The sequence below is a fragment of the Pteronotus mesoamericanus genome, unplaced genomic scaffold (assembly GCF_021234165.1).
Source record: "Pteronotus mesoamericanus isolate MK-2021 breed Mesoamerican mustached bat unplaced genomic scaffold, CSHL_Meso_final contig_317, whole genome shotgun sequence".
NCBI lineage: Eukaryota > Metazoa > Chordata > Mammalia > Chiroptera > Mormoopidae > Pteronotus > Pteronotus mesoamericanus.
In genome coordinates, this window is record NW_026555133.1 from 1033475 (window position 1) to 1058957 (window position 25483).

The window sequence follows — 25483 nt, forward strand, 5'->3', positions numbered from 1 at the left end:
GACTGAACCAGTGAGCTTTGGGTCTGAGGATTCCATTCACCTCAAGTTCATTAGGAAGGCAGCTCTGCTCACCACTACACCACCAGCGCCGCGCACCTCAAGTTAATTTGTTGTGAGGTTCTTAAACTGGTATCGGAGTCTTAAAGAATGCTCGAAACAATGCAGATTCTCACGGAAGCCGCCTTTGAGGCCTGGGAATCTGTATTCTAATAAGCTCGTCTTCAGATGCTCACTAGAATTTGAGGATTACTGTAGAGTAGTGCCCTGTCATTCCACAAACTCATTGAGCACTCTCTCTAGAAGTTGGGGTAAGGCAAGGAAGGGCAGGAGGGGTGCCATTCCAGCAGCCCCCTCTTATTTGTGGTTTTACTTTCCATGATTTTACTTTGCACAGTTTTAGTTATCCACAGTCATCTGTGGCCCAGAAATACAAAATAGAAAATTCCAGAAATAATTCGTAAGTTTTAGATGGTGTGCTGTTCTAAGGAGTGTGATGAAATCTCAGACCATTCCACACCGTCTCACTGTGCTGCGAACCATCCCTCTGTCCAGAGTTAGCAGCCCATTATTTACTTAGTAGCCATCTCAGTTATTAGATTGACTGTTATGGTATCGCAATGCTTGTATTCAGGTAACCCTCATTTTACTTAAGAGCCTCGAAGCACAAGAGTAGTGATGCTGGCAGTTTGGATATGCCAAAGAGAAACTGTGAAGTGTTTTCTTTAAGTGAAAAGGTGAAAATTCTTGACTTAAGGAAAGAATAAAAAGTCATGCTGAGGTTGCTAAGATTTACAGTCAGAATGGATTTTCTCTCTGTGAAGTTGTGAAGAAGGAAGACATAGGTGCTCCTTTTGCTCTTGTACCTTAAGCTGCAAAAGTTACAGCCACAATGCATGATAAATGCTTTGTTGAGATGGAAAAGGCATTGAATTGGTGGGTGGAAGATATAAACAGGAAATGTGTTCTGGTAGTTGGCAGTCTGTCATGCCAAAAAGCATTGAGTCTATACAAAGGCTTCAGCTAACAGTCCAACATGAAAAAACGGTATGTATAGGGTTCAGTACTACCTGCAGTTTCAGGCATACACAGGGGGTCTTGGAACATATCCTTTTTGGATACAGTTGGGCTACTGTAGTTACAGTATACTTTGGGGTTCAAAGAAGGGATAGAACATCATCTATTAGGATGCAGCACAATGTTTGAGATGAACCTTAACTCAGTTGTGTGAAGGAACTGTGAAAAGAGACAGGTGGAAGTGGAGAAGTATGAAACTAAAGGAGTCCAGTGTGGGCCAAGTTTCCGAGGAGGGGTGACCAGGAGGCTGGAGGAGCCCCCACAGCGTGAAGAGAACTGGGAGATGGGGCAGCGTTTAGTAAGTTGGTACTCATCAAGTACTGATCAAGTATCACACAAAAGGAAATTCAACTGTGAACAAGGTAGATGCCATCCTTTCCCTAATGGATCAAGTATCACACAAAAGGAAATTCAACTGCGAACAAGGTAGATGCCATCCTTTCCCTAATGGAATTTTCCACTTAGTAGTGGAAATGGATTTAAACAACTAAACACAAATGTATCGTTGGAGTTGTGCTGTGCTTGAAGGAAAAGAATGGGGGCCGTGGAACAGTGGAGCAGTAGAGGGTGTGCCCCTTTTGAAGGGAAGACCTCCCAGACGAGGTCCATTTGAAGCTGCAGCTAACCGTGTGCAACACTGGGAGGAAGTGTATTCTAGGCAGACAGTCTAGCTGGCAAAACAGACCAAAAAGGAGCAGTTCAAAACCTTTGAGACAGGAGAAAGTGGGTGAGTTGGAAAAAGTAAAACCAGTGTGGCCAACACTGGGTGAGTGAGTGGGGGTCCCGGATGGTCAGTGCAGGCCTTGCAGGCAGACACTCAATTTCTTTGTAGTGCAACAATAAATCGTAGAAAGGTTTTTATGTTTTTAATTTTTTTTATTGTTCAAGTACAGTTGTCTCCATTTTCCTGCCATCACTTCACTGAAAGGCTTTTAAAGTGAGAGTATTAAAATCTGATATGTTTAAAATATCTGGAGGCCCTGGCTGGTGTGCCTTAGTGGACTGAGTGCTGGCCTGTGAGCCAAAGGGTCGCAGGTTCCATTTCTGGTCAGGGCACGTGCCTGGATTGTGGGCCCAGTCTCCAGTAGGGGGCGTTCAAGAGGCAAACACATTGATGTTTCTCTCCACCTCTAAAAATAAATAAAAGTCTTTAAAAATAAAATAAAATAGCTGGAAAACAAGTTGGAGGATGGCAACAGGGAGACCAGTCAGGAGGCCGCTGCAGAGGTCCAGGGGGTAGATGGTGATGGTGGCTTGGCTTAGGGTGGGAAAGGTGGTGAAAACGATCCAGAATATATTTTTAAGATAGTGCCGATAGGACTTGCAGATGCATTGCATGGAAGGGGTGGATGAGAGGGAGAATTCTGGTTTACACACCTGATTGGATGGAGGTACTGTTACTCAGCTGAGAAGAACCGAAGGAGGGGCAGGTTAGGGGGAGGCAAATCAGGTTGCTTTGGGACATGATGCTTCCAAAATGTCCAAGAGACATCCAAATGGAGGTGCCAGGCAGGCATTTGGGGAACTCCAGGAGGTGTCTGAGCTTCTAGGAGAGGTCTGGACTCAAGTTTACCCTTCAACCCACTCTGGTCAGTCCTCCATCCCATTTCTTCCCCATAAATGCCCTTAGAAGGCTTCCGTGACTCACAGGACGTCCTGGTTGCCAGATCTAATGGATGATTTTCGATCTCATTTTCTACAGCATTTGACACAGTTGGCCACACTGTCCTTGAAATGCATCATGTTGCATCTATGACACCACTCTTCTGGTTTTCCCTGTCCCTGTGGCTACTTTGTCGGCTTTTCCTCCCCTATGCAGTTTAAATAATTGGTTTCCAATTTTTAATGAAAAAATTAGAACTCCTATGTATATGTATTTTGATTTCCTTCTTTTTCGTTTCTACCTTTGTGTATGTTTTATAAAGTGCATATCAGTATAATATACTGGAGTTGCATACTTAATTTTCCTGAAGGTGTGCCGTTTAAAAAGTACAGACCATTTCTGTAATTGAGGATTTTTAGATAATCTCATTTAGCCCCCCATCTTTAAGTAGGGTCTGCATACTTTTAAATCCAGAATTTCTATCTCCCACCTGAAGTCCTACCAAGCTCCAGGCTGCTGTGGCAGCTGCAGTGTAGCAGAATGTTCGGTGGAGACTTGAAGGAGTTACGTGATGAGGAGAGAAATGGGCATGTTCCAGACCAAGGCAAGAGCTCTCCAGACAGTCCTGAAGCAAGAGAGAGCCCAGTGCATTCAAGACCTGAAAGGATTCCTGGTGACTGGTGTGAAGATCATGACAGGGGAGCAGTGAAAGATAGGGAGGGCAGGGGCCACATGGTGGGGAGACTGTGCTGAGGACTTGGATTGTTTTCTGGGGGTGATGGGGAGCCGCTGATGCCTTATATCCAGGGAGTGAGACATGGTTTGAGGTGCGGAGGGTCACAGTATTTCTTCCCTTCTTTATTTAAAGATGAGTAAAATAAGCCCCCAGAGGGAACCTCCAGAGTGGCCCAGAATATACTGGATCTCAGGCAATGTCTGGGACATAGGGAACCTCCAGGTGGAGGAGACCTTGGCTTCTGGAATGTCCACCCTCCAGGTAATGGGATCTCTAATACCTTACTTTGCTTTGGTCCTGCCAGCGGGCTTGCCTCTTGAGGAATCAATATGACTGAGGCCTGCTTAATAATTTGTCCCTATTATTACTACATACTGCATCCAGTCTTTTCACCAGTCCTGAAAATTAGTGGTAAGTGAAGCTAAGAGAAGTACAGTAACTTGTTCTGTATCACAGGACCTGGGTAAGCTGTGATTCAAACTCTTCTCTGCCTAATTCCTAGAGCTAAGTTCTCTTCGTGCACGTACAAAGAAACTCAGATTTCAACAGTGAAGACACTTTCAGGTGGTGACGACATCCCCATGACAACATGCCTCTCGCTAAGGATCTCCATCCCTCTCCAGAAGAAAAGAGGAAACACAAGAAGAAGCGGCTGGTGCCGAGTCCCAGCTCCTACTTCATGGATGTGAAATGCTCAGGATGCTATGAAAGCACCACCGCCTTTAGCCACACACAAACAGTTGTTTTGTGTGTTGGCTGCTCCACCGTCCTGTGTCAGCCTGCAGGAGGACAAGCAAGGCTTCCAGAAGGATTCTCCTCCAGAAGGAAGCAGCACTGAAAGCACCCTGAATCAAGATGAGTGGGGAACCAACCCAAAAAAACATTTGGATACAAAAACAACAGTGAAGACAGATCTTTTAAAACATAATTTGATACAATGTGTCCATAATTACAAGTAGAAACTGGTGGGTTTATTTTGCCTTTGGGGACTGGTAAGACTTCAGACCACTGTTGTGTTTTCAGCAGGCATAATTAAAGGGACAAAAATCATACTGGTAACAAAACAAGAGGGAGGCCCGAGTGGCTCAGTTGGTTGGGTGTTGTCCCACAAGCCTAAAGGTCGACGGTGGGATTCCTGGTCAGGGCATATATCTGGGTTGCAGGCCAAGTCCCCAGTTGAAGGAGTGAGAGAGGCAACTGATCAGTGTTTCTCTTGCACATGATGTTTCTCTCTCTTTCTTTCTCCTTCCCTTCTCCCCACCCAAAAAATATAAATAAACAAACAAATAAATAAATAAATGAAATTAAAAACCAAGAGGGAAAACAGGAGTGCCTGGAGCATTCAGGATGGAGCAGGCAGGAGGAAAGGACAAAACAGAGTAAGTGTACAGGCCACACTGTGACGGGCCTCCCAGGACAAGCCTGAGCCAACTCTGACTTCCCTTTTTCTGACATCCTATATCCAAGCCATCAGCAAGTCCTGCTGGCTCAGATATATAACTGGAATCTTACCATTTCCCACCACCTGCACTGCTATCACTCTGGCCCCTAGCCCAAGCCACCATCAAATGTCACCTAGTGTTCTGCAAGAACTTCCTTCTGCCTTGCCTTCTACCTTCAGCCCACTCTGGACAAAGGAGGGAGAGAGAGCCCCCTAACACAGTAGCCCTCAGCCTTACCTGCGCATTAAAAGCTGCTGAAGAATTCTCAAAAAGTTCTTATGTCGGCACCTCACACCAGGTATTCTAGTTTAGTTTATACAAAGTGGGGCCCAATTATTTATTATTTATTTATTTTTAGAGAGAAGGGAAGGGAGGAAGGGAGAAAGAGAGGGAAAGGAGCATCAATGTGTGGTTGCCTCTTACTCACCCCTTACTGGGGACCTGGCCTGCAACCCAGGCATGTGCCCTGACTGGGAATTGAACTGGTGACTCTTTGGTTCACAGGCCAGCACTCAATCCACTGAACCACACCAGTCAGGGCTCCCCATGTTTATCTTGATGAGTTTCTCTTTCATCTGCCTATTCAGCAGGCAGGCACCTGAGGTCATCCTGGACTCCTTACCATTAATCTCATCCTCAAACAAGGTTTGTTTTTTAAAAAAATATTTATTTATTTATTCTTAGAGAGAGAGGAAGGGAGGAAGAAAGAGAAGGAGAGAAACAAGGGTGTGTGAGAGGACATAGATTGGTTGAATCTTGCACACGCCCCACCGGAGACTAGGCTGCAGGCCAGACACGTTTCCTTACAGGGAGGGAATTTAACCAGCAACCTTTTGCATTGTGGGACGCCACCCAATCAGCAGAGCTACACGGGTCAGGACCCCAAACACGTTCTATATTGTTTAAATACCTCCAAAATCTGCCACTGCAATCGGTCTGCGCTATTACAGCCATCCTCTCCCCCAGATTACTGCCAACAACCCAGCCTGGGTGCCCCCGTTCTCCACATTGCAGTTCTAAAACAAAATTTGACCTTAAACTTTTCTTAATTACATTTAGTCTTAAAATCTTTCAATGGACTCCCTGCTGCCCTTTGGGCCAAGTCCCAACTCCTACAGGCCTTCTGTGCACGTGAGCTGGCCTCCCTCTCTAAATTCACCTCTTGCCGTTCAGCCTATAGGCACCCAAGGTACAGGACTCCCTCACGCCTGAAATCGCTGCCCAGGACCTAAAAGAAGCGACCCCTTTTGGTGGAAGCCTTTCCTGCTGACTGTGCTGACTTTTCTGGTCTCCCTGAACCTCGCATCTTGCACATTCACTACTGACACTATTTGATTGCCTGTCACCTGCGGGCCTGGCACACCCGAAAGAAGTACTGTCATTGCAAGGTATCCGTGTGGCTCACTGCAGCGTCAGGGAAAGGAGACTGCGAGGTAGCTCCAGGAAGGTGGAAAGGGAGCCAGGAGCTAGTTCTAGAGTCAAATGAACGAGTATGAAGGGTGTTCCGCTGCGTCAGCGAGGCCCGAATCGTCCTTGGGAGAAGGAGCCCGGGGCCCCGAGCGGAGCCAACCGTCCCTGCTTTCTATCGAGGCGCGCTGAACACTCAGCGCACGCAGACGTGGCGGGGGTAGCAGGGATGGGTCTCAGCCGGCAGCCCTCCCCGGCAGAGCTTCCTCTCTGGTCTTCGGCAGTCAAACGGAAGAGGCGGGGACGCCAACCAAGCAAAGGAGCTCGCCCTCCTGAGTCCGCGGCCAGGCTTGGAGAGCCGGCGTCCTTTCTGCGCAAGCACGGATCCCAGGCCGGGGGCGGGGCCTAGACGGTCGAGGGGGCGGAGTCACATCTGGGCCCGCCTCCACTAGCTCTTTAGAGCCTCGTTGCGCTGGGCACCCCACCACTCTAGGGGCTTCAGGTGAGCTGCGGGGCGCAGAGTGGTCAGGGCACCTCCCTCTGGGTCGGGCCGTCGGTCTGATCGTGGGTCCATCTGTTCTGCCGTTTCCCAACAGCCGCCTCCGCGGAAAATGGGAGAACAAAGGGAGGGGGCGGTTCTGGAAACCCCAGAGGGAATCCAGGGTCCCAGGTACTCTGCCCCGCCTGCTGACACTTTCGGTTTCTCCCCGAGTCAGAGAGGCCCAGCCCAAAAGACTCTGGGCGGGCGCCGGGCGCAGCTGTCTCTCCGCGTTTTCCTGTCCGTCTTTGTGTCTGTCTCTGTGTCTCTCTGGCTGTCTCCGAGCTTGCCTCCACTTCTAGAACTAAGCGCTTCCGGGACACCCACAACCCGCGCGCCCTCATCCCTTTCCAATGGCAGGTAAGTGGGCGCAAGGCCGGGGGTCTCCGTTACCCCCCCACCCCCGCCACGGACTTGGGAGCTGGGTGTCGTACGCATCCTCTGGGAATGTGCTCGGACTGGCTGGGTGGGGCCCCTCCCTTCCTCCCAGGCAGCCTCCGCCCTGCTCCCCCGCCCCATCTTTTTCAGTCTGTTCTCACTACGTTTTCCCCGCAGCCTCGCGGTCTCCCACGGGTTAACGGGAAGGGGATGTGGCCACAGGTCCGTTTCTTATCTACCCCTGTCCCCCGACAGGATACTTGCCCCCCAAGGGCTACGCCCCTTCGCCCCCTCCTCCCTACCCTGTGACCGCTGGGTACCCAGAGGCGGCACAGCATCCCGGGCCGGGGCAGGCTCCAGTGCCCGCCCACGTGCCTGCCCCTGCTCCTGGCTTCGCTCTCTTCCCCTCGCCTGGCCCTGGTGCCCCGGGGCCTGCTGCCCCCTTCTTGCCACTGCCCGGAGTGCCTTCTGGCCTCGAATTCTTGGTGCAGGTGAGTGGGAGGTGGGGAGGGCACAGCGACCGGGAGGGGACCGAAGCATGGAGGCCTGCCCGCTGAGATGGGTGTGGCCCTTCGTGTCTTTCCAGATTGATCAGATCTTCATTCACCAGAAGGTTGAACGAGTGGAAAGTGAGTGGAAGGACGAGTAGATTGGGCCGTGTGATGGGGGCAGAGATAGTGGGCTGTTGGGCAGGTGCTGGTGCCTGAGCTTGCGTGTCACCCCTTGGCAGCCCTCCTAGGCTGGGAGACAGGTAACCGGTATGAACTGCGCTCAGCCGCGGGACAGCCCCTGGGTCAGGCGGCTGAAGAGAGCAACTGCTGTGCCCGTCTGTGCTGCGGCGCCCGCCGGCCCCTTCGTGTCCGTCTGGTGGACCCCGGGGACAGAGAGGTGCTGCGCCTGCTCCGCCCCCTCCACTGTGGCTGCGGCTGCTGCCCCTGTGGCCTCCAGGAGGTGGGCGGAGAGGGATGGGTCAGGGAGAGGTTTGGGTAGGGGGCAGGCAGTAACGCGGAGGACCAATGATGGAGCATGGTCAGCAGGAGGTGTGGGAGTAAACAGGTGGGATCAGAGGTCTAGTGGGAAACAGGTGGTCTAGTGAAAGAGCTGGGGGGTCTTTTGAGGGGAAACAGGAGACAGAGCTGGAATGGTGAGAGCTTGGGCCAGGGTGCCCTGACGCAGCAGTAACCCTGTGGGCCTCCCACTTCAGATGGAAGTACAGTCTCCACCCGGCACCACCATTGGCCATGTGCTGCAGACCTGGCATCCCTTCCTCCCCAAGTTCTCCATTCAGGATGCCGATCGCCATACGCTCCTGCGAGTGGTGGGGCCCTGCTCCACCTGTGGTTGCGGTGCAGACACCAACTTTGAGGTATCAGGAATAAGGGGGAATTCCTGGGAACTTCCTAAATCAAGATGGCAGCTTCTACCAGGCAGGAGGGCCAACATTGCTAAGGTCAAGACACCAAGCTCATCAATCCAAATTCACTGACTCCTACCACACTTGCAGTGTTCCTCCATTCAGAAATAGGGTGGCTCCATGGTCTTATAAAAGCATGACAAAGAGCGTCTCATCTTGAGGGTCGCTGTTAGTTGTTACCTGCAGCCCTGTGTTGGGGGGTGGGGGCGCGGATCTAAGGCCAGGCTGGATTTAGAGTGAAGGACGATTATTGAGTCTGCTGTGGGCTGGACCATTGTGGTTGCTGTGCATGAGTCTGTGAGCTCGGGCCCTGGAGCAAGCACTAATTTAATGTGTTAACATCCTGTGGTTTGCTTGCCAACCTAGGAGTCCAAATGGCCCCTCCAACCTGGGATCCAGGTGATACCCTTCTCACCATGCATTCCTGTCACCAACATGGAGCCTGGAGAACTCAAGTGGTGACAGTTTCAGTGTGATGCCTGGGAAGCACCTTTGCTTCTGGAAGACAAAGTCACTTTACAGACCCTTGAATTCTTTAAGGGATAATTATCTATGCAGATAAGGCAGAAACAATAGGTATAATCCAGTAGACTTTTGAAGGCATCTGATGAGGCATTGCAGCTACGTAAAGTTACTTTTAAAAATCGAGTGACCTTGGTCTGGTCAGGTGGCTCGGTTGGTTGGAGTGTCGTCCGTGCACCAAAAGGTTGTGGGGCTCAGTCCCTGGTCAGGGCCTGCACAGGAGGCAACAGATCCAGGTTTCTCTCTTATGTCAGTGTCTCTCTTTCTCTCCCCCAGCAGTGAGGGAAGGGGATGGGAAGAACATAGAAGGAAGTCACACTAGTTCTAGTCCCTGGAGAATGAGCATAGGAAAAGGACCAGGGAGTCACTGTGAACACCCCCTCCAGCAGCAGGGCCTATTGCTGCCGGGCCCTGAGAGTTCAGGGGAAAGCTGCCCTTCGCACATGCCCCAGCTGGGGGCGGAACCCACAACCCAGGCATGCGCCCAGGCCACTCACTGAACCGGTGACCTTTTGCTTTGCAGGATAGTGCTCAACCAGCTAAGCCACACCGCTTAGGCCTCGATTTTTTTTATAATCCTCACCCAAGAATATGTTTATTGATTTTAGAGAGAGAGGAAGGGAGAGAGAAACATGAACTCTCAGAGGCTGCTCACTGCCGCCCTTCCCCCCCACCCCCAGCAGATGGGCTTGGGGCCCCTCTAGCTGAGGCCTGCATGTGTGCTGGACAGAGCCCTCCCTACTTTGCAGAGCAAAGGCACCCCTTTGGGCAGACACAGTCTTCTAGGAGCTTGGTTGGCTGATAGGGTGCCGCCAGGATTTTAGCAGCCTCCCTTGCCCTCTTGGCCAAGCTACTTTGTGCAGGGCATAAACTGCACCATATGCGGGTGGCAGGGACTTTGGTAATGAAAACAAACCTAGCAACCAGCCATACTCTGAGATAACTCTTCTGCTTCCGTTGTTCTCACCACTGATGTTCAGTTGTCAGGTTGGCCCTTCAAGAGGAACAGATCTAAGTCTGAATCCTGATTTTTGCTATATACTTACAGTGTGACTGAAGGTGACTCAGTTTCCCCAGAAGTCACATGGAAACCCAAGGCGGCTGGGAGGACTCACTAAGTGTAGAGTCAGCGCAGTTCAGACAGGGTGACAGGGGAGTGAGATTGGAGAGGGGTGAGAGCCGGCGCATCTACTCTAGTTGGGCCTCGTCTCCTTCCCTCTCTCCCTCCTGACAGGTGAAGACTCTGGATGAGTCCCGCAGTGTGGGCCGCATCAGCAAGCAGTGGGGGGGGCTGCTCCAAGAAGCCCTCACGGATGCAGATGACTTTGGCTTGCAGTTCCCGCTGGATCTGGACGTGAAAGTGAAGGCTGTACTGCTGGGAGCCACATTCCTCATTGTGAGTTGGCTGCTCCTCCTTTGCTCCCACAGGAGGCTTTCTGTACTTCCTGGCCTCCTGCTTGAAGGTTAGGGACAGACTTTATGGGCGGGTTGCAGCTCCAGACCTGGGTTATGGTAGCTGAGCCAGGCTGGCCCAGCCACATCTCCTGTTGACGGTACCCTCCCCTCAGGACTACATGTTCTTCGAGAAGCGTGGAGGCACGGGGCCCTCTGCCATCACCAGTTAGACGTCGCCTCAGGGTGAGGAGACTATCACCTCAACCAGAATCCAAGACGGTCACCTGGCCAGGCCTGGCCCCTCCTCAGAGGCGGCCCCTTCCGCCCATGTACACTACTGGGGACAAACAGGGACGCCTAAGAAGCTGGGGACCATGGTGCCCCGCCCCTACCCTACTCCCCTGGCCTCCTTCACCTGTGGCCCCCAGAGAAGGGTATGTATGAGAGCCCTTCCCCTGTTACCTCTCACCATTGTCTCTGGCAATCCCTCAGCACAAGGCATATCGGCATATTGGCTTTTAGACTCCCTGCTCGCTTCCTCCCACCCAGTTCCAGGGCCTCTACTCTGGCTGAGGTTTTTGGAATCCAGGGCTCTGGGGTTTTACCACAGGAGCCAGGGTGGGGAAGGTAAGCAGCACCAAAGATGGCTGATACAGCCACCCTTCCCTGCATCAGCTTGACCACTTAGTTCAGCCTCCGACCATGGCACTTAGGGGGAGCCCCACTTCCCCAGCAACAGCTCTAGGGCCTAGGCCCCCGTGCCAGCCTCCTCTTCCCCTTGGGGCTTTCCCACAGCTGGTGCTTGCTGCAGCTTCCTGTGCCTTACTTAACCACCCCTCCTTCCCTGTTCCTACAAAGGAGGCTGCATCTTTGTATGTTATATTCATATAAACTTTGTAACTTTTTGGACATTGGAAGATATATGTGATGGGAGAGGGTAGAAGAAAGAGTTGGTGCGGGAAGAAACAAAGGGAAATATGACAGCTGGGCTGGGCGGGGGCCGCCCACCTCATAACCCATGCTGCCGGGGTCACAGAGAGCAGCTTTCATCTCCCATGATGTCTGCGGCCCAAGCCAAGGCGGTTTGGGCCAGGTGCCCCAAGTCACTGTGGCTGCTTCTGTCATCCAAGGTGGCCCAGCGTGGTAGCTGATGGCAGCTAGGGATGGCTGTTCCCCTGGTTTAGTGTGGCCACTTAATCATTCTCTGCAGCGAGTAGAAGCTTCGTATGGGGATGATGTGTAGGAGTTCGGTTCCTCCAAGTCCTCCCCTTGGTTGGAAATGTGGAGGGCAGATGGACGAGATCCTTCTATGACCCAGCCAAGGGAACTTGAGCCTTCAGACGCAAAGGTAGGAGGAGACACTCGTCAGGGCCGCTGCCTGGGCTCCTCCTGCCCCTGCCCATAGCAGGTTCTCTCCAGGTGGGGAAGTGCGCCCTTTCAGGACCTTGCTCTGGTTCTGCTCGGTCCCACATGGTCAGGCCCTCGGTGCATGCTGGTGTCCATGTCTAAGGGAGCAAAGCTCAGGGCCGAGCCAGAACATAGCGACTGGCCGCTGAGAGGTCCCACTGGTAATGCTCCAAGATGCGCCGGCAGTCGGCTCTGGACCGGCTACTCAGGTGGAAGAGCTGGTCTACCTGTGGAAGCAGGAGGGAGGAAAGCTGACTGCCAGAGGACGGGGCAGGAGAGGCGGAACCCAAGAGAAGGGGCCGGCTTTACCTTAAGGTTCTGGATGGCAGAAACTACATCTCCCCCAGTGGCTCTTAGTGCCACTTGGCACTCCTGGTGGGTGACCCCATGTACACTCAGCTCCACCTGCAGGGGACAAAGCCTCACTTAGGCTCCTGCCCAGCTTGTAACCCCTTCTGGACACTAGGCCACTCAGGGAGACCTCACCTCCATAACCCTCTTCTGCAACTTAGGATCAGAAACAGCGGCTTTGCTGGCTCCAGGTACTTCCAAGGGGTTATTGTACAGAGGTTCTCTTTTGGGCCAAGCTGGCCGCTCCCTGGGGGGCTGGCTGAGCTGAGAAGAGCTGGCGGCAAAGGGAGGGCGGGCTGACAGGCCTGGGGGTCCCTGGGGCACATCTCGGGCATGTCGAAGTTCGGGGGGGCTTGAACCACCCCCCGTGGGGCATGGGCCCAGGGACAGAACAGATTCCAGACTCTTGGAAATGCCTGCACAGTGGAGAAAAAAAGCAACTTGAGAGGAAGCCCAGATGCTGGGTCCTGTCTCCCTCCCACTCCCTCTCTATTTGTGCTACCCTCAGGTGGCCCTTGTGTCAGCCATTGGGACGATAAGTCAGGTGTGCAGAACAGACACCCAGGCTTAGGCTTGGGGACCCAAAGAACTGAGTGTGCAGGGGGTGCATGGGAAGAGGCTGTCAGTGGAGAAGGCAGATCTTAACGTACAGCTGGGATGGATGTTAACAGGCAGAATGAAGTCGGGGGAGGAAGTCATGTGTGGGGAGATCATAGGTGCAAAGGCATGGATTCAGAGCAGGGGGCAGAACTGGAGGGTTGCTCTTTTTAAAAAAAAAAAAAAAAAAGATTTTATTTATTTTTAGAGAGAGGGGAAGGGAGGGAGAAAGAGGGAGAGAAACATCAATGTGTGGTTGCCTCTTGCGTGCCCCCTACTGGGGACCTGGCCTGCAACCCAGGCATGTGCCCTGACTGGGAATCGAACTGGTGACCGTTTGCTTCACAGGCTGGCACTCAATCCACTGAGCCATGCCAGCCAGGGATGGAGGGTTGTTCTTGATCTCAGAGAACCTGGGTCCTGCCCCCCCACCACAGTCACCTTTTATCCTCTGAAGGGGCACGTTCCTTCTCTGACCCTTTGCTGGAGGTAGCTCCCGAAGCTTTGCCTTCGGTCGGACCCTGTTGGAGAGTGATCCAGCTCATTCTCCACCCCAGCCCCTCCCCCTGCACATATCAATGTCCCCTCCCAAAGAATCTCTGGGGCTCCCCAGCTGACTGAGACCCAGAGAGTGGAAGCTCCACCTGGAAGGCAAGTCCAGCCTCCGCGCTTTACCCTGGACTCACCCAAGCTTCCCTTCCAGGGTAGTTGCTGAACTCGGTTGGTTCCCCTAGCCCACTCTTTCAGGTCCTCACCCATCCGTGCTTCCTCGTCTTTGCTCTCCCCGGGCAGGGGAGCCTCGGTGGACTGGGCAGGTGGCTGGCGAGTCCCTCAAGCCTGCCAGCGTCACGGCTGAGGCTGGGAAGCTGCCTACTTTCAGTGTGCGACCATTCTGGCCCTTCCAGGTTGTGGAGCCGGGGCTGCCGGAAGAGGCACTGGTGACGGGGGTGAGAGCAAGCGGGGAGTGGAGGCTGGGTGCCCGCCCGCATTCACCTCACAAGCTGTGTGCCCTGGAGCTGCATCTGCCTGGAGGAAGGAAAGCCTTTTCCCCCTAACACAATAGGGCTCTATAGGCCCTGGCAGCTCCAGCCGGGGGGGCCAGGCTTGGTAGAGTTCTCAGGGCCCAATGGGAAGAGGAGGAACTGAAGCAGAGGATCAGGGTGGAAGGAGCTGGGGAGAAGCGAAGAGGGAAACAGGGTCAGGCAGGTTGGGAGGATTCATCGGAAACATGAGGCCCTCACCTGCCCTCGATGATAGTGATGGGATCACCAGGCTCCATCCTCAGAGCCCCTGGCTCTGTGACATCCCTCACGCAATGCCCCTCAGGAGGCCAGGCCTACAGAGACAAGAGGAAAGGGTGGCTGCACTTGTGGCCTGTCAGAAGGGTATCATGGAGCAGGGGGGAAGGGAGACTCCTCTTTATGCACCCGCCAGTTGAACCCATACCAGGTGTGTCCTCTGTCCTAGGCCCCGGATGGGACTGTCCCTGTCCCCCAGTTGTAGTCCGGTGGAAGGGGAGTAGACCTGGATTCCATGCAAAGCTGAATACAGTCTAGGGGTCAGGGGGGTCAGAGAGCAGCAAAAGGGGGGTCTGTCTCTACCTAGGGAGATCAAGCGGAGCGTTCCCCTACATACTGCTCTCACTCCGCACCAGGCCTATCCCGTCCACCTCCCAAGCACCCCTGGAAACGTTCCATTTCTCTCCGGCGCCACTGACTTGACTCTCATCCAGACCTTCTCATACCACTTCCACTTCACAGCCTTTATCTCCTACCGGGTCTTCCCATCTTCAGCATCACCCCTTTAATCCATTCCTGAGCCAAGCCAGAGTGATACAGTATGTAAAGTTGCCTTGTTACTTCCCTGATCAAAACTCTCATGGCTCCCAAGTTCCCTCAGAGTAAAGACTAAACTCCTTTAACAGTAAAGTATAGGCTTCCAGTCAAGAGGGCAGCAGAGGTAAATGCAGCACTTGCACCCTCCCACGACCACATCAAAAATACAACTAAACTACAGAACAACCATCCTTTAGGACCACCTGAAATCTAGCTGAGTGCAAGACCTACAACTAAGGATATAAAGAAGCTACATCAAGACTGGCAGGAGGGACAAAGATGTGGAATGTGCTGGTCCCACACCCACATAAGCCAGACAAAAATTGGGGGGTATCTTGGCTGGTGGTCCCCCTTGAGGAGTGAGGGGTCTCAGCCCCACACCAGGCCTCCCACCTCAAGGTTCTAGTGCCAGGAAGAGAAGTCTCCATAACATCTGGCTGTGAAAATCAGCAGGGGTTGTGATTGAGTGAGTCCCAGGCAGTTCCTCTTAAAGGGTCCGAGCACAGACTTACTTAGACTCACTCATTTTGAGCTCCATTGCTGGATCAGCAGGTAGAAAAACACCAGGGACATAGAGGGAGGAAGTGAAATGTCCAACATCAGCATGAGAACCAGAGGGGCAGCTTTCTTCCATGTAAAAGTGCTAGAAGAGGCCACTGTTCCTTTTCTGAGCCCTTCCCCCACAGAGCTGGCAGGAGGGTGCTACATAGGAGTCTCCATCAACTTGTCTATCACTGTTCTCCCTGTCCTGCTGATTTCCTCTGATTCCATCCCACCATCTTTTGGGTCCACTCAAGCTGTTTCCAGTGGCTTTTCCATACAAATGGCCTCCCTTAGCTCATGCTTCAGACTTTCCCAAAATCTCTCAAACAAGCAACATCTGACCTTGGTGTGTCCCAAATCTCTCACTAAGTGGCCCCAGGTCCAGTACCAGCAGCAGCTGACCTTGATTTGCAGCTTGGCCTCTCCTGGGCATCTCCAAGCACAGCACCTACAGATCACTTTGTAGCTCATGCCAGGTGGCCTTGGGCAGAACACAAGCAGTGGCTGATCTTGGCCTGCACCTCCTGGGAAGCCCCAGAGCTAGCACACCTGGTTTACAGCTTCAGATGATTTTGAAGTGCCACCCAACCACCTCCACAAATGACACACTCAAGGGGTAGACTCAGAGGGCATGAGAGCCCCACTGAAGTAAGTCCTGATTTGTGGGGTGGACCCCTGCATAGCTGATCCTCCCCAGTGGTCTCAGCCAGTCCTTGCAGCTGGTCGACCTGGGGATATCCCCTCAACAGCAATCAAGGCTCAACTACAACAGGATGGTGTACACAGCCCACACACACGAACGGGTGGGCACATCTGTAGAGTGCAGCTTGGCTGAATGGGGAGACTGCCACTGGACCCTACAGGACACCTACTACATTAGGCCACTCTATCAAGCCCCAGAGATGCAGCAGCTCTATCTAATACATAGAAACAAACACAGGGAGGCTGCCAAAATGAGGAAGGAGACAAAGAAACATGTCCCAAATGACAGAACAGGACAAAACTCCAGAAAAAGAGCTAAACAAAATGGAGACAAGCAATCTATTAGATGCAGAGTTCAAAACATGGTTTATAAGGATGCTCGATGAACTTAGGGGAAGAGTAGATGAACTTAGAGAGAACTTCAACAGCATAAAAAAGGACTTGGAAACTGTAAAAAAGAACCAGTCAGAAATGAAAGATACACTAACCAAAATGAAGAATAATTTACAGGGAATCAATAGTAGAGTAGATGACGCTGGGAATCAAAATGGTGATTTGGAATATAAGGAAGCAAAAAACACCTAATCAGAATAGCAAAAACAGCCCCACACAGCTCATAGATCACCCTCCCACAGCCTCCTCTGCAAATAGATTCTGTGGCCTAACACCCCTGTTCCTGCTTCCCATGGTCATGCGCTGAAGCCTGCAAAGGGTCACCGTCAAGGTTTCCAACAGTCCACAACCAGGTGCATAGCAGCCATCCCCTCAGGCAGTTCACTTGTGGCTACCAACGACTGCTACCAGTGACACCTGGGCTCCACTTTCAGTACAGCTCCCGCGGAAGAGCCAAGTACCCTGGGGAAGACGTCCCCCACAACTCTGGTCTCCTGAGAGCTGACCCAGGTCACTGTCGGTGAGCTTCTTTTTTGGGAAGTCCACTCTCCCGTTCATGGCCACAGTGTTGGAATCCCCAAAGCACTCGAAATCTCCCCAGGCCTCCAGCAGCATGATCACCTGTGACTTGGCTTGGGAAGCCACAAGGAAGCCATATGGCAGCCAGCCTGGCAAAGTCAACTCTGGGCCCTCATCCTGAGTGGCCACCACCCACCATCAGACTTCCAGAGGCACTAGGCTCTTTTGAGACCTTCTCCATACCCGTCCTTCTCTACCCCCTACCCCCTCCTCATCCCACCCCATAGCCTAGGCAGGCTGCAGCAAGCAGAAGTAGGTGGGTACTTTTATAGAAAAACAGCAAAACACCAAAAAGGAAGTCGAGAGAACCCTGCTCTTTACTACCGAAGCCACACACGAACTTTCCTGACACCCCATAACTGTGCCTTGCACTAAGTGGAAAATAAATGACAAGTAGCCAGCAGCATCCCTGATGGTGCTCCTGAGCTGTGTGAAAAGAAAGAAGGAAAGGGAGGGAGGGAGGGAGGGAGGGAGGGAGGAAGGAAGGAAGGAAGGAAGGAGGGAAGAAGAGAAGGAAATCAAAGAAAGTGAAGTTAAGGATAGTGTAAGGAGCCTCTGAGTCAACTTCAAACATACCTACATTCACATCATGGGAGTGCCAGAAGGAGAAGAGAGAGAGAGCAAGAAATTGAAAACCTATTTTAAAAAATAATGATGGAAAACTTCCCTAACCTGGTGAAGGAAATAGACATACAAGCCCAGGAAGCACAGGGAGTCCCAAACAAGATGAACCCAAAGAAGCCCACACCAAGACACATAATAATTAAAATTCAAGCCCTGACCAGTGTGGCTCAGTTGGTTTGGCATCATCCTGCAAAGCAAAATGTCACTGGTTTGATTCCCAGTCAGGGCACATGCCTAGGTTGCGTTTTTGGTCTCCCGTTTGGGTGTGTATGAGAGTCAACCAATTGATGTTTCTCTCCCCGTCCCTTTCCTTCTTTTCTCCTGTCTCTAAAAATAAATAAATAAATATATAAATAAATAACTAAAATGCAGAAGGTTAAAAACAAAGAGAGAATCTTAAAAGCAGCAAGAGAAAATCGGTTAGTTAGCTACAAGGGAGCTCCCATAAGACTGTCAGCTGATTTCTCAACAGAAACTTTTCAGGCTGGAAGGGATTGGCAAGAAGTACTGAAAGTGATGAAAAGCAAAGATCTACAACCAAACTGTACCCAGCAAAGCTATCATTTAGAATGGAAGGACATATAAAGAACTTCACAGACCGAAAAAAGAAAAAAAGCTAAAGGAGTTCATCACCACCAAACCAGTATCACATGAAATGTTAAATGATATTCTTGAAGAAAGAGAATAAGATTTCTTAAATATGAACAATAAAATAGCAATAAATACAGACCTATCAACATTTGAGTCTAAAAAACAAAATAAATAAATAAGCAGAAGAGAAACAGACTCATACATGCAGGGAACATTTTGAAGACTGCCAGATGGGAGGGGGTGTGGAGGGGAGGGTTAAAAAGGTGAAGGGATTAAGAAGTACAAATTGGTAGTAACAAAAGAGTCATAGGGGTATAAAGTACCACATAGGGAATATAGTCAACAATATTCTAATAACGAGCAGGTGTGTTCAACCTGCAGCTCACAGGCCGCATGTGGCTCAGGATGGCTATGAACGTGGCCCAACACAAAATCATAAACTTACTTAAAACCTTTTTTTCCTCAGTTTTTGTTAGTGTTTGCATTTTAATGTGTGACCCAAGACAAGTCGTCTTTTTCCAGGGTGGCCCAGAGATGCAAAAAGGTTGGACGCCCCTGAGTCACATGGGCATGTGATTTATTGGGATGATCACTTAGTAAGTTATATAATGCCTAATCACTGGGGTGTACACCTGAACCTAATAAAATATTGTGTCAACTGTATTGAAAAATAAAAAATGATTTTAAAAAAGTTTCAAGAAAACAAAAACAACAACAATACAGTACAGTGATTTAGAGAATAGCTCTGAAATCAGATAGACTGGTTCAGTTCCCCACTGTTCCTCTTAGGCAAGTCGCCTGAGCTGTCAGTGCCTCAACTGCCCAGTCTGTAAAATCAAGATAACAATGACCTGGTTGGGTGTTGTGAGGATTAAATGAGAGAACATGCATAAGGATACACATAAGACACTTAGTACAGTAACTTACACAGATCAAGTGCTCTCTATGTTAACTCTGGTTATTTATCACACCTTACAAATCCCTTCATGGGGCAGCTCCTGAGCACTTCCACTGCCTTTGTTACGTGTACTTAACCGCACTTAACCGCCCGTGCTGAAACTTGCCTCTGCCTGTCAAACACCCACTGCAATCTACTCTACTGCTCTCTGCTCTGTACTCCTCCCTCTGTGGCCCAGCCTCAGCCCCCAGCCCTGTAGCCTATCTCTATGGAGCCCAAGATGCGCCCCAGGGCTCTTAGTGTCCTGCAGGTAGGAACTGAATCTGTTCTGTTCAGAGCAGAGGGGTCCTAGACCCCAGCCCAGGAGTCAGTATTGTTAGTCTTGAGCATGGAACCCACCAGGGAGAGAAACTTGAGGGAAGAGAAACTGTGTCTGGGGAGGTAAGCATTCCCACCTCTTGGATCAGGCCCTCCAGGCAAGAGAAGGTAGGCCGGTCAGCAGGGTGGAGGGCCCAGCAGCGCAAGGCCAGGGCGTAGAGGGCCCTGGAGCAGAGAGGAGGCCTAGGCAGTCGGGCTTGGTCCTTCTCCAGCCGCTGTAGGATGACGTAGGGCGGGACCCAGGCCCAGGGCTCCTTGCCCCCAGAGAACATCTCCCACAGCGTCACCCCAAACATCCACACGTCCGAGGCAGAAGAGAAGGCCCCCTGGCGAAGGCTCTCTGGAGCACACCTGCGGAAGTGGAGCTGAAGGGGACTGGATCTGTGCCCCTTGCAGGTCCCACCTGCCATTACGCATGGCCCCTGTGCTCCCACTGTCCTCAGAAGTCCTCCTTCCCAAGCCCTTTCAGACCCACAGACTCCTCTGGGCCCAGCCTCCCTCAGAGGACCAGCTCTCTCTCCGCACTCCTCCTCCACTAGCTACTGTACTCCAGATCCTCACCCTCTGGACGCCCCACCCCCCCTCCCCCCCTCCCAGACCTATCCGCCCGGGCCCAACCCTCACCAGGCATAGGGGATGGGGCGCGGCCCGCCCATAACGTAACGGCCCAGGGCACCGCCCAGAGGGCGCACCAGCCCGAAGTCGGCCACCTTGATCGTGCAGGGTGAAACCAGCAGCAAGTTGCGTGTAGCGAGATCCCGGTGCACCAGCCCGCGGGCCCCCAGGTACGCCATGGCCCCCGCCAACTGCCGCAGGAAGAGGCAGAGCAGGACCAGGGGCAGCGGGGGTGTAGGGGCCGGAGCGGTCAAGCGCGCGTGCAGGGAGCCCAGCGGTGCGAGCTCCATCACCTGCAGGAGCACAGCGCTTCCTGAGCGGTGGTCCGCCCGCTGGCTTCCCACACTCCAGTCTCACTTCAGCAACGCCCCTCCCCACCCCCACTCCGGAGCCAGCCAGCGTCAGGTCTGCTCACCATTTGCAGAGGTTGGCCCAGTACGAGCCCATGCAGACGCAGCAAGTGTGGGTGCTCCAAATTCATCATGACAGACACCTCTCGAAGGAAGTCCCTCAGCTCTGTCCCCACCGGGCCATTCGGAGCCACCCGGAGGGACTTGATAGCCACTGGGACCTGGGGGTGGGGGAAGCACCATCAGGCACCCTAGGGAACAGCTCCACGAGGATCAGAGCAGACAGGGCAGCAGAAGAGAGTGCACCTGGCCCAGGTACCCAGAATGCAGGAGGCTCCCTGAGTACTCACACTCTGACCGCTGGGCAGCGTCCACAGCCCTCGGTGTACCACGCCAAAGCAGCCAGAGCCCAGCAGCTCTCCTCTGCTCACAGCGCCATCTGGGATCAGACACTTCAGTCCCCCCTCTGGCTCAGGGAGGAATGGAGGGCTGTCTGAGGGTGGGGTGCTCTCCTTCTGCTCAGGGGCAAACCCCTCAAGGATCTGAAACAGCGGTGGGAAATCAAGTGTGTAGAAACCCACATACCCCTGCCACTCAGCCCAGCCTATTCCCCAGCCTAAGCTGGCCCTTTAAACCTCTCACCCCCACCTCAAAACACACACCTTGTAGACCCAGTTCTTAGGCTTGTGCCTGACACGGTGCCTCTTCAGAGCTTCAGCCAGTCTGCGCTGGGCTGGGGAGGCCAGAATTAGAGGGCTGGGGTAGTATGCAGGGAGGGGGGGACACGATACAAGGGATTTAAAGTCAAGGGGAGGGCTAGCGTGTGGTGTGGGGAATGGGGGATGGGCATAGCAACTAACAGGTTGGGGAAGGAGAGACTAGGGCCTTGGGACAGGAGTCCCTCACCAGGCCTGCCCATGCCGATGCCGTCCAGGTCCTCAGGTCTTACGAAGTCGAAGTGCTCTGGGCGGGTAACATTCAGCTCCTCGAGTATGGATCGGTAAAACTGGGCCAGCTGGATGTCCCGGAGCAGCCTCAGCAGCCACAGGGAACCTGCCTCGGGGAGCATGTCTGGAGAAAGAACTCAGGACAATGGTATACTCTCCTCTCGACACAGAGCCCAGGGTAGGCTCTGAGACACTCAGCTACCAGAGATGTGGTTCCCAGCTCCCCGCCCCAACCATCAGAAACACTCAGGTAGAAGGAGAGACACATCAGAGAGAGCCAGGCGTCCTGCCACAAACACATACAAACTTCAGGAAGAGCGCTCCTCATACCCAAGACCGAGGTCCTCTACCCCCTCACCACTGAGAAACCTGCGCTCCTTCACACCTGAGACTTTAGCACCACAGACTTCAGGTATTGAGACTTCAAGAGCTGCCCTGCTCACCCTTGAGATATTATGGCGCAGTGCCCTGTACTCCTAGGACACCCACAGACACTGCCCTTTCAGATCGGAGACACCCCACTGCACACACTCGCACACACCTGAGACACCTCATATGCATGTGAGGCATTTCGACCTACCGCATACAAACCAGAGACGCCCAGATATGCTAACTACCCCATCCGTCAGACACACAGGTACAGACACACGTGTGCGCGCACACACAAAGGTACACTGCCTCCTACACCCAGATAGGCTGCCACACACACACACATGCACTGACACCTGCAGACATGCTGCAAGAGATGTCTGAGACACGCAGGTGTGTCCTCTCACATCTGAGACAGCCCGGTATGCTGCCATAAAATCCCAGGCTTAGCGCCACGTACCCTCTGACAGATACGTACTTGAGACAGGACAGTTCGCTGCCCTCTAACTACATCGCCCCACGGGTCTGAGACGCCAAGGTCCACATAAACACGCACACCTCAGGAGACATCAAGGTACAGGCGTGCACGGACACCTGAGTTCTGCAGGCGTACTTCCCCCTCAGCCCAGAGACGGTCAGGCCACTGCCTCTTCTACACAGGACACAGCAGCATTTGAAATCAAATCAGGCATTTGTGGCTTCAGTTCAGGGACTGCCTACAGTCACCTCAACTCCGCCTGCCCCGCCTGCACACCTGAGTCACTCGGTCTAACTTAGCTTCAAGGCAACTCCACCGCCGTTTATGAAATGAGGCTCTAGGCACTCTGGGTGGGGGCTGCCCGCACGATCTCTTCCTTACACACCCCTGGATTCTCTCCCGCACACACTTACTTAAGACGGGAGGAAGGGGAGGACCACAAGCTGGGGCCCATTTGGAAACAGGAGGTGGGCTAGGAACTGGGCACGAGCAGGGGAGGGGGAGGAGAGAGCCCAGGACCCTGGGCTGTGGGGACGGCTTGTAAAGTGGAAAAAGGAAACCACGAAAGTGGAGACAGGAGGGAAAGCTCCGCAGAAGGAAAGAACCGCGGTGGGGAGGGCAGAGGAGGGGAGGATGGAGCAGACAGGCTCAGCACCCGCGGAGGCACCCCAAGCAGTGGCTGCTGGGCCACCTGCGCCAGCCCCAGCCCCGGCGCTCCAGCTTCCCAGGACCCTCACCTGGCAAAGACGGAAGCGGCGGCTACGGGGCCTCCTGAGCTGCCAGCACTAAAACCCGAGAAGGGCGGGACCTGAGGCCGCGAAGGGCGGCACCTGGCAACGGGCCCAGGCAGGCCAGCGCCGCGCCCCCAGTCCCCCAGTGAGCAATGGTGAGGGTTGCGAGGGCGGTTGTCGGCCTCTCCCTTTGCCAGTTCAAACCCTGAGCAACCTTCCCTCACCTGTCCTTCGCTTGTCTTCACACTCTCTCCACCTTCTGCCCCTCTTTCCAGCTTTCTCCAAAGAACTTTTCACTGCTCCCCAGACTTTCTCCTCTGTCCAGTCCCCACACCCCTCTCGCTAAATCCTCACCCCTCTCACAAGAGCCCCACCCCTTAAGTGAACAAGCACCTGATAGAGCTATCCCGCCCCGGCTCTAGAAAGATAAGGCTAAACAGGACTTAGTCCCTGCCCCCTAGTAGGAAGACAGCTTCCTAACACTCTAATGGAGGAAAGCTGACAGCACGGGTGTTTTGAAATGAAGCCAGGGCAGAGAAGTGTTGATGGTGGTACAGAAAGTCATCCCCGCATCTAGATAGAGTCCAGGATTCAAGCTACTTTCCTCTTTCTAGCTCTGAAGTTCAAGGACCTTTTGGGGAGCTCCTCAGACCAAAACCTGTGGGAGGTCTTGTATGTGTGTGTATTGGGGTGAGGCTCTTCTCCGTGGCTCCTCAGCCCCATTCCAGCTTGAGACCTGGTGTTGTGATCAAAGGCAGGACTCCAGCCCTGACCTGGGGGCTCAGTTCGTTGGAGCATCATCCTCTGTACCAAAAAGGTTGTGGGTTCGATCCTGGTCAGGGCACATACCTGGGTTGGGGTGTGGGGAGCAGCTCATGGGGTTCCTGGGTCTGAGGGTCTCTGTCCAGGGGGCCAGCTGAGGTGGGAGTGTGTCCTGGGGTTGTCACGGGTGGGGGAAATAAACACGGGTTGTCGCAAACACTTCTCTCTCTGCCAGGAGAGGGGGCGTGGCTCCTCCCTCTAGGGGAGAAGGCCCCGAGCCCCTTTTTCCAAAGGCTTTTACTGAAAGGGTTATCAGTGGGGTTAGGTAATTAGAATGATCTCATTACATCAGTAAGTTAATGTTTACAGAGAATAGATGATTTGAAGAAAACAAATGGCAGGAACACACCAATTTACACGGCTCCAAGAGGAGACAAGTAAACATGAGAGCAGAAAACATGAGTGCGCCAAAGGGTTTAGGGTCAGGGTCTGGGAATAATGTAAATTTCCTTCCCAGCAGGAGCTGGCTATCATAGCTTTTGAAGGAGAAACAAAGCCTGCTTTAAAGAATTCACTTCTAGGCCTGATTTTCCCTGGGAACCTCTGTATCCAGTTTAGGACAGTCTCCAGTATTGTTTCGAGCCTGAGCCAGGCCGGGGGAGGGAGCCGCCCAGAGACAAGGAGACTTCTTTCGGATAGAGTGAGGACCCCCGCCATGTCTAAGCCAAGCGGAGGGGTGCGGGTCTTTTTGCCCTTTCTCTGTGTCCCCCACGTGTTTGTCCTGATGCCCATTTCAGCTGTGCCTGGCTTAGGTTGTCCCTTCCATCAAGGGATCTTACCCATCATCGACTACCAGCCATCTCAGGGCCAAGCAGGGTGATGTGAGTGAGGCCGGGGCTGCGACCCTGCCAGGGGGACAGGTTTCATTTCCTCAGTGGCCTGTTTTCCCAAAGCCTCCTTGCTTAGTTCCAGCCTTGTGGCCCTCTTGCCTGTCAGCGGGGCTGCAGTTCCTGAAACTAGACAGCGCATTTCCCAACACTGGGGGTTCGATCCCTGGGTTGTGGTGTGTACAGATCAATGTTTCCTTCACATCAATCTCTCTCCCCCCACCACCACCACTTCCTCTCTTTCTAAAATCAATAAGCCATATCCTCTGCTTAGGATTTTTTTAAAAAGTGAAAGTCAAGCCTACATGCATCGGGACGCCCCTCCCCAGCATGGGCACCCCCTGGCCTCCTTTTGGCATAACCTCCCTCTCCCCATGGAGCCTCTGCTGATCCTTGGGCTCTGTACACTACACTTGGCCTGTGGCTGCAGGGACACAGCCCAGGACCTTGATGAAGGCTCTGAGGAAGAATATGCTTTCTTCCTTTCCCTCAGGATTTCTAGGGAAGCCACCAGTCTTAGGACATCTTTTCTGTCCCCTGCCCTAAGGCAGGACTTATGAGCATAGCAGCTACTGTCCCCAGAGTCCCTCAGAAGGAAAAGCCCCACTCTATCTTTCTAAACACAAGGGATTTTCCAGCATTGATGGGAAGATCTTAATAGTACACAGTTCTGCCTGTGTGATCTTTTTGCCAGTTCTCTTCCCTCTGAGTAGGCCAGCTCGCTCATCACGCTATCATTGCTGCCTCCACATCTCTTATCCCTGATATGCTGTGGGCTCCATAGGGTAGCAGCTGAGTCTTGTCTTCTGCACCTTGTGTTCTCAGTATCTGGGACAGGGTAGGCATGTAATAGATGCAATGAATATTTTGAAGAAGCCTGCTTAGTCTAACTGTCATTCTTTTGTAGGTGATCTCTTTTCTCCCTGCTTTTATGATG

The 25483-nt window shown here is 52.7% G+C and overlaps 3 protein-coding genes across 5 annotated transcripts; 2 read left to right on the forward strand and 1 right to left on the reverse strand.

Annotated features, from left to right (window-relative positions):
* The first annotated feature begins 3699 nt into the window (after positions 1 to 3699).
* On the forward strand, positions 3700 to 4253 carry LOC129072192 (40S ribosomal protein S27-like). Its single transcript, XM_054575613.1, has 2 exons — positions 3700 to 3722; positions 3999 to 4253. Exon 2 carries the CDS (start codon positions 4003 to 4005, stop codon positions 4249 to 4251), a length of 249 nt encoding a protein of 82 aa, XP_054431588.1. The 5' UTR covers positions 3700 to 3722; positions 3999 to 4002; the 3' UTR covers positions 4252 to 4253.
* Positions 4254 to 6712: 2459 nt separating this feature from the next.
* PLSCR3 (phospholipid scramblase 3) lies at positions 6713 to 11349 on the forward strand. 2 transcript variants are annotated; one of them, XM_054575614.1, is made up of 8 exons: positions 6713 to 6764; positions 6979 to 7160; positions 7434 to 7669; positions 7765 to 7807; positions 7909 to 8129; positions 8383 to 8544; positions 10349 to 10510; positions 10683 to 11349. In XM_054575614.1, the coding sequence occupies exons 2-8, from the start codon at positions 7154 to 7156 to the stop codon at positions 10737 to 10739; spliced, it is 888 nt and encodes a 295-aa protein (XP_054431589.1). In that variant the 5' UTR covers positions 6713 to 6764; positions 6979 to 7153; the 3' UTR covers positions 10740 to 11349. The 2 variants fall into 2 exon arrangements, with proteins under 2 accessions (XP_054431589.1, XP_054431590.1); XM_054575615.1 differs by having other exon boundaries at positions 7909 to 8066.
* A 656-nt stretch (positions 11350 to 12005) lies between these two features.
* Positions 12006 to 21441, reverse strand: TNK1 (tyrosine kinase non receptor 1). 2 transcript variants are annotated; one of them, XM_054575616.1, is made up of 12 exons: positions 21279 to 21441; positions 21035 to 21105; positions 20723 to 20914; positions 20438 to 20593; positions 20032 to 20315; positions 19485 to 19758; positions 14106 to 14200; positions 13620 to 13784; positions 13306 to 13385; positions 12403 to 12683; positions 12226 to 12321; positions 12006 to 12143 (listed from the first exon to the last, which is right to left on the reverse strand). In XM_054575616.1, the coding sequence occupies exons 1-12, from the start codon at positions 21439 to 21441 to the stop codon at positions 12030 to 12032; spliced, it is 1971 nt and encodes a 656-aa protein (XP_054431591.1). In that variant the 3' UTR covers positions 12006 to 12029. The 2 variants fall into 2 exon arrangements, with proteins under 2 accessions (XP_054431591.1, XP_054431592.1); XM_054575617.1 differs by having other exon boundaries at positions 13620 to 13799.
* Between the last annotated feature and the right edge of the window lie 4042 nt (positions 21442 to 25483).

What these genes read in the sequence shown, in the direction of transcription:
- LOC129072192 (XM_054575613.1), top strand. Translation starts at nt 4,003, where the DNA reads ATGCCTCTCGCTAAGGATCTCCATCCCTCTCCAGAAGAAAAGAGGAAA.
- PLSCR3 (XM_054575614.1), top strand. An exon ending in GCCTCGAATTCTTGGTGCAG is followed by an intron (nt 7,670 to 7,764) that starts GTGAGTGGGAGG and finishes GTGTCTTTCCAG; the next exon opens with ATTGATCAGATCTTCATTCA. An exon ending in TGGGAGCCACATTCCTCATT is followed by an intron (nt 10,511 to 10,682) that starts GTGAGTTGGCTG and finishes CCCTCCCCTCAG; the next exon opens with GACTACATGTTCTTCGAGAA.
- TNK1 (XM_054575617.1), bottom strand. Translation starts at nt 21,441, where the DNA reads ATGCTCCCCGAGGCAGGTTCCCTGTGGCTGCTGAGGCTGCTCCGGGAC. An exon ending in TGGGCCAACCTCTGCAAATG is followed by an intron (nt 20,316 to 20,437) that starts GTGAGCAGACCT and finishes GTGCTCCTGCAG; the next exon opens with GTGATGGAGCTCGCACCGCT. An exon ending in CGCCCCATCCCCTATGCCTG is followed by an intron (nt 19,759 to 20,031) that starts GTGAGGGTTGGG and finishes CCACTTCCGCAG; the next exon opens with GTGTGCTCCAGAGAGCCTTC.